Genomic DNA, 7,544 nt, shown 5'->3' on the forward strand with positions numbered 1-7,544 from the left:
TGAAATTTTTGATAAGCCCGCATACCCCATCCAAGCGCTCCCCCACTCAACCCCTCTCTGCGCACCTTGACACGACACAACGCGTCTATCAAAGGCGTCGTCCGCTTGTTTGGCAACGCAATCACAAACAGAAATCGCAAAGTGTTTGCGTTGTTGCGCCGAGATAAAAAAGGCGCACAGATTATTCTACTCGGCCTCCAATTACGCGTGTGTGCTTGTGCGTGTGCCTGCTCGTGTGTGTATTTGTGTGTGCCAAGTGTAGATTAACTGTAGTTTAATTGGCAAAAGCTACCAGGTCTATGGGTGCTAAGGTGATCGAACAGTACACAGAGCGCCGTTGGTCTGGCTGGTCGCGAAGAATTACTCGGAAAACAGCCAAAAAAAAAGAAATAATTCGATTACCGATCTGCAATGTAAGCGCTCACACATGGTGCAAATATGCCCTCAACAATATTAAATTAAAGAAAAGTTTTTACCCAGTGCCTAAGCTAAGTTAAAATCGCATTCTTATGCTGCAGTTAAATCTTTGCTTTCTTCAAATTAACCAACCTTATCAGTGCTCAGTTACGGGTTAAGTCGAGTACGCGAGGTTATCAAAGTGGTTCACATTGCTCCCAGATAAGCTGTTAACATACCACAAATTAAACATTGTGCTTAGGTTTATCCAAGATCTAAAACAAAGAAAGAATAATACGGAACTGAAAAGAAAATAATACCAAAGTGATAATACCCTCACATCATCATATAATTAAAGCATACACAATTTAAGCAAATTTATGTTTCGTCAAGTTATATATCCGGTCGAATTGAAATATTTGCTTGTCCGACTTCAAGAGATACAATTTGGTATGAAGCCTAAAGTTAATGTTCTCACTGCACAAATTCTAAGAATATATTAACAAGCTGAACAGCAATTAATTTAGATCTTTATTTATTTGTATCAATTATCATATTGTTTGCCTTTAAACTAAGAGACAACCTGCAGCCAGGTCAAAATATATTTCATTTAAATATCCAAAAAATATGGATAAATTAATGTACTCACAAAAATACTTATATGTAAATTTTAATGGCTGTCTGAAAATTTTTTACGCTATTGTTTGCCCGGCAAAAGAGAATACATTAAAAACAAAGCAAATTATTTCACTAATTGCACAAAGTATTTCATAAAAGTCTTACAATCATAAATCCATACCATAAACGCACTCCCAACAAAACAATTTTGAGCAGTAAACAAAGTTGTAATCCTCAGCAGCGATATAAAAATAATGCTCAGAGCTGTCTGTAAATAAACAACCACCCACAAAGCAATTAGAGTAGCCAACCGGCTGGGCCCATTCCTCAGTCGAGGCACACGCAGGACTCCCGGCCGCCTGTAAGGCGCAATTATTCAAAGCCATATTCAAGACAATTACGTTAATCTTAATAGCGACATGTTTTGCGATAACGTATCTTAATTGATTTTTGATAATTGCCCGCCCGTTAAACGTCTAGTTCGATTTGCCCGAAAGCAAATGCTAAACTACTAATACACACACATACACACACGCGCGCTCCTGCGCGTGACGTCAGAGCACGTGATGGATCATGTGAAACAACGCCTCACACATACATACACACACACGCACACCCGAACGCATAAATTGTTGTGCAAATTATTACGTTACCGATAATATTTTTACGGCCAGCAAACGGATTTCTTAATGAGCTTAACACAGCGTTGGCTCAGCCAGAACATCCCGCACCGTGGGCCAGTCGTAATTATGGCCCACATTCAGGCCTGAGTATATTGTGTTGTAAATAATTATTGGATAGCAGCCTTAGGACTGCCAGCTAGAGGTTATTGTGCTGTTTCCGATGTTAAACGATTTATGGCCAACTTTAAAGCACATTTAAGCGCACAGACTTGCGGCTATGCAAAATGTCAGATGGGCTTGTAAATAAGATTTGATTTACAGCTGAGGGCCCTAGGCATATGCAATGTAGAAAATATACATAAACTATGAATTAGTTCCACGAATTTAAAGTGCCAAAACTTCTTGGCACACGATTATTTTCGGCTTAAACGTCATTCGCCCCTTTTAAATACAAGAAACGATTGATTTTATGCTTAGAAGCAAAACGTTAATTTATTTTGTAAAGCAGAAAACAAATATTTCTAATGACATTTTACAGTTAACATTTAAACTGACAAAATATTTTTTTTAATACATTTCTTGAAATATAATTTAACATTAATAGAGTTCAGATTTTAATTGTGTTAAGAACTGAACAAATCTTTTCAACAAAAATAATATCTTTTCATTCGCCAGATTACATGCGATCTATTAATTTATTATTTTAAATAATTTTTTATGATAAATATTAATTTTTTTTTCAAGGCAAAAAACTACCTACTTGAAAGTCAATTTAATAAACCAAATTTGATTTCTAGCTTAAAGCACTTAAAGTATTCTAAAAATGTTAATTTTTTAAATTGGGTAAAAACCAATTTATACAATTTATTGGTATTGATAGAGTACTTGAGCTGGGGTATTATCATGCACAACACTTTTTGACTTCCTTTTGTGATAAATTATAAACTTCAAGTCTCCGCAAGGCTCTTTAATGCTTGAGCAAACCGATGGCAATCAGGGGCAATTATCAAACCGGGCACAGACAGCGGCTGCTTATCAGCCAGCAGGCCAAATTGGCTGAATCAATCAAATTTATTGCCAGACATGCAAGACAAAATCACAGCAGGCCACTGAGTTAGACTGCCATAAATATGTATAATCTGGAATACTAAAACGGCTATCAAGCAGCGCCATTATTCATCTGGCCAGTGCCGTAGAGTCTGTCCGTGTCCTGCCCGTCCGCCTGCCCCTTGTAAGTGCGGCCCATGCAAAGTCATAATACTAGTATAAGGTACAACCTCTGGCTTATATATAAGCCAACTGATTGCTCGGTAATTGTTAATAATTTCAAATTATTAACCCGACCCCCGCTGCCACTTCAGATAAGCGAAATGCTAAAAGCGAAACGAATGCCGTATCAGCTCCAGCCGTGCTATCTAATCTGGGCGAAGTGTGTACACAAATAGTTCAGTTTCACGTATTTACGCACATATATACCTGCCTACATACATTCCCGCACAATTGGTTGGTGATTGATTGGGACATTGCATTGAGATTGGGGCCATATACAATGCACGTCACATGGGCTCAGATTGGTTCATCAATTGTGGAACATTCTGACAAATACAAATACAATTAAAGTAATCTTGTAATTAAAATTCTTACCGGCATTTATCTTAAAGGCCCAATAAACTTTTATATTAATGGGCTTTTTTAGATTAATTGTAATTAAAATGAAGAATCAATAATCAGCAAAAAGACAAAAATATCATCTAATTAAAAAGTCGTTGAGTATATTTTAGTAAATGTATTAAGCGCAACAAGCTAAATTAATATATTTAAAATAAAATTAAACTAAATGAAAATAGGGAGAATAAAATATGAAAAAGAAAATAAATAGATACATTTTTTTTAAAAATTACAAGTAAAATCGATATGGTCAGCAGAACTCGACTGGAATTACCCAACTTTGACTGGGCCAAGTACTTTTCATTTTTATATCAGGGTTTCATTTATTTGCTTTCCTGCCTAGGCTTACCAGGAATATTCAAACTAAATTCAAAAGTCGATCAGACTATCTGTGAAATCAAGAGAAAAATTCTGTCAAATTAAGAGAACAGATTTGACAGATCGTGTGATCGACTTTTGTTTTATATTTGTCAACTATTTGGGTGGGTTGAATTTCCATAAATCTTATAATAGTTGTTTGTGTTATCATAGATAACTATCGATTATTAGGAAAGGATCAATAGTATCAAAATACATAGTATACATAACTAAATCGTTTTTATAGACTCCAAAAATCAAGTATATACACAATATATACACAATCTAAATGATAATATATTTATTTGTACTTTATTATCTTTCGATTTGATGTGTACAGGGAATTAATTTCAAAATAAATTAATTGTTTACAAATTTAATAAAACTAGTTAGATTAAGATATTTTGGCACTTTAAAATCACTTATTTATGGCCTTTGGAAAGGAGCTTAGTAATATTCGTAAATTCAATGTTCAGCTCTTTAGACTAGTGTCGGCCCCAACAATGCTAATAAATAACACTCCATATAATCAGCTAGTAATCAGATAGTAATCGGCAACTCATTTCGCTTATCGCAGATAACAACAACACGACGGCTCCACCATGGGCGATATGTTTCGCAGCGAAAAGATGGCCCTGTGCCAGTTATATATACAGCCAGAGGCTGCCTACGCCTCCATTGCCGAGCTGGGCGAGAGCGGCTGTGTCCAGTTTAGGGATCTCAACGATCAGGTCAACTCTTTCCAGCGCAAATATGTGAATGAGGTTCGACGCTGCGACGACATGGAGCGTCGAGTGCGCTACATAGAAAGCCAGTTGCGCAAAGATGACATCAAGCTGCCAGAGCTGGGTCCCGACCAGGAGCCTTCTGCGCCCAATCCGCGCGAAATAATCGATCTGGAAGCACAGCTGGAGAAGACGGAGAACGAGCTGCGTGAAATGTCGGCGAATGGAGCCAGCCTGAATGCGAATTTCAGGCACATGCAAGAGCTGAAGAGCGTGCTGGAGAACACCGAGGGCTTCTTCTCCGATCAGGAGGTAATCAATTTGGACTCCAATCGCAAGACCGATTACGATGATCCCACGGCAGTTCAGGCGGGCGCTCAACGTGGACAGCTTGCCTTTGTGGCCGGTGTCATCAAGCTGGAGCGTTTCTTCAGCTTTGAGCGCATGCTGTGGCGCATCTCGCGCGGCAACATTTTTCTGCGGCGCAACGACATAAGCGGCCTGTGTGAGGATGAGGAGACGGGTCGCCACGTACTCAAGACCGTGTTTGTGGCCTTCTTTCAAGGCGAGCAGCTTAAGCAGCGCGTGAAGAAAGTCTGCACCGGCTACCATGCCGATGTGTATCCGTGCCCCAGTTCGGCTGCCGAGCGCGCCGATATGATTCGGGATGTGAATACTCGACTCGAAGATTTGAAAATGGTGCTCAATCAGAGCGCAGATCACCGCAATCGAGTGCTGAGCTCCGCTGCCAAGCATTTGGCCCGTTGGACCATTATGGTCAAGAAAATGAAAGCCATCTACCACATACTCAACTACTTCAATCCGGATGTCACCGGCAAGTGTTTAATTGGCGAGGGCTGGGTGCCTGTGCGCGACCTGCCCACGGTGCAGCAGGCGCTGTCACGCGGTTCCAAGCTCTCGGAGAGCAGCATACCAGCCTTTATGAATGTCATTTCCACCAACGAGCAGCCGCCCACGTTTACGCGCACCAACAAGTTCACCAGCGGCTTTCAAAACCTTATCGACTCCTATGGCATGGCCTCCTACCGGGAGGTTAATCCGGCCCTGTACACATGCATCACATTTCCATTTCTGTTTGCCGTGATGTTCGGCGACATGGGCCATGCTCTTATACTGGTGGCCTTTGCCTCCTGGCTGATTATCAAGGAGCGGCAGTTGGCTTCCATAAAAGAGGAGATATTCACCATATTCTTCGGCGGTCGCTATATCATACTGCTGATGGGCATATTCTCCCTATATACGGGTCTAGTCTACAACGATGTGTTCTCCAAGTCTATGAACATCTTTGGCTCCGGTTGGCAGAATCAGTACAACACGTCCACAGTCACAGACGAGAACATTGAGTATTTGACAATGCGGCCAAACATCAGTAATTTCAAAACCTACCCGCTGGGTTTGGATCCTGTTTGGCAGCTGGCGGACAATAAGATAATCTTTTTGAACACCTTTAAGATGAAGCTGTCCATTGTTTTTGGCGTTCTCCATATGATCTTCGGCGTTTGCATGTCGGTTGTGAATTTCGTACACTATAAAAAATATGCCAGCATTTTCCTGGAGTTTCTGCCACAGATTCTGTTCCTGCTGCTCCTATTCGGCTACATGGTGTTCATGATGTTCTACAAATGGATTGTTTACAACGATTCCAGCTTGGATCAATCCCTCTCGCCGGGCTGTGCACCCTCCATTCTTATATTGTTTATCAACATGATGCTGTTTGGCAATCAGGAGCCACTGGATGGCTGCAAAGAGTACATGTTTGAGGGCCAGGAATTACTGCAAACGATCTTCGTGGTGGTGGCCATTATCTGCATACCCTGGATGCTGCTTGGCAAGCCGCTGTATATAAAGGCCAAGCGCCCAAAGCATTTGCCAGCGCCCAATCAAACAGTAGCCGCACCTGCCGGCGGACATGGCCATGGTGGAGATGATGAGCCAATGAGCGAGATATTCATCCAACAGGCCATACACACCATTGAGTATGTGCTGAGCACAATCTCGCATACCGCATCCTATTTGCGACTATGGGCTTTGTCCCTGGCCCATGCGCGTAAGTTGATCTCAAAACTCTCACATACTCTTGTTTAATCATTTTAAGATTAAATCATATTTTCTTTTTATCCAGAACTCTCTGAGGTGCTGTGGAACATGATATTCTCCATGGGCTTCACATTTAACAATTATATAGGCTGCATAGCCATTTTCTTGACCTTTGGCGCCTGGTCCGCTCTCACCGTGGGCATACTTGTGCTCATTGAGGGTCTCTCGGCCTTTTTGCACACATTGCGCTTGCACTGGTAAATTACTCACGATTTCCAGCGATTTTTTAGGTAATTAATTAAATATTTTTTAATTTTCAAACAGGGTGGAGTTCATGAGCAAGTTCTATGAGGGCGCTGGTTACGCCTTCGCGCCGTTCTCCTTCAAGCAAATACTGGAAGACGAAGGTGAGGGCTAGGGCGCAGGACGCACTATCCAACGAGTTGTCAAAGCATTTGCAATATATGTTGATTTTCCTTTTGCGAAAAAAATAAATTCGTTTTTCATATGCATATTTTTTTCCATTTGCTTTGCTCATTTCTGTCTTTGTCAGCCTGACGACAAATGTTTCTCAGATGCTTTCTGACAGTTTGCTTCGGTCAGCCAGCTGGCAGTTGCAGATAGAGTGCCAAACACACACACACACACACACATACACACACGCTTAAAGTATGGCTATCAGAAAGAATCACAAAGCAAATATGCTTGGTTTTGGCTCAGTTCAGTTGTACGAAAAGTTTTTCTCATTAGATAAAATGTCATATGCTGAAATTATGTTGTCAGTTCTCTTGTCTATCGGACGCATTGAATTGTGAATTTAAGAGACACCGTCAATGTCTTGCAATTTAAATAGCAGCACTAAGCCCAGATCTACATGAAGCAAACCAAACGAAAGTATCTTTTAGTATGTGAGAGGGGTTACTTCTTTAAAAGACATTGTATGTTATTAGTTAAAATTTTTGCAGTTTAAGGCCATCCTTTTGAGTATATGACAAAATGTCCACTTAAGTTCAGAAAGAAAATTTACTCTTGAGAAAATTTAACATTTTTTTTATTATAAGAAATCAGCTATTATGCTGAGTCCAATAAAAGAATTGAT

General features: G+C 40.4%; 1 protein-coding gene across 1 annotated transcript; it reads left to right on the top strand.

Annotated features, from left to right (window-relative positions):
- Positions 1–261: 261 nt before the first annotated feature.
- On the top strand, positions 262–6,957 carry Vha100-5 (Vacuolar H[+] ATPase 100kD subunit 5). Its single transcript, XM_064683097.1, has 4 exons — positions 262–413; positions 4,240–6,455; positions 6,531–6,702; positions 6,770–6,957. Exons 2-4 carry the CDS (start codon positions 4,265–4,267, stop codon positions 6,861–6,863), a joined length of 2,457 nt encoding a protein of 818 aa, XP_064539167.1. The 5' UTR covers positions 262–413; positions 4,240–4,264; the 3' UTR covers positions 6,864–6,957.
- Positions 6,958–7,544: the final 587 nt, after the last annotated feature.

The sequence above is a fragment of the Drosophila montana genome, unplaced genomic scaffold (assembly GCF_035044405.1).
Source record: "Drosophila montana isolate Dmon_TW-CO22-7 unplaced genomic scaffold, ASM3504440v1 contig_1409_1, whole genome shotgun sequence".
Classification (NCBI taxonomy): domain Eukaryota; kingdom Metazoa; phylum Arthropoda; class Insecta; order Diptera; family Drosophilidae; genus Drosophila; species Drosophila montana.

What these genes read in the sequence shown, in the direction of transcription:
- Vha100-5 (XM_064683097.1), top strand. Translation starts at nt 4,265, where the DNA reads ATGGGCGATATGTTTCGCAGCGAAAAGATGGCCCTGTGCCAGTTATAT. An exon ending in TTTGTCCCTGGCCCATGCGC is followed by an intron (nt 6,456 to 6,530) that starts GTAAGTTGATCT and finishes CTTTTTATCCAG; the next exon opens with AACTCTCTGAGGTGCTGTGG. An exon ending in CACACATTGCGCTTGCACTG is followed by an intron (nt 6,703 to 6,769) that starts GTAAATTACTCA and finishes ATTTTCAAACAG; the next exon opens with GGTGGAGTTCATGAGCAAGT.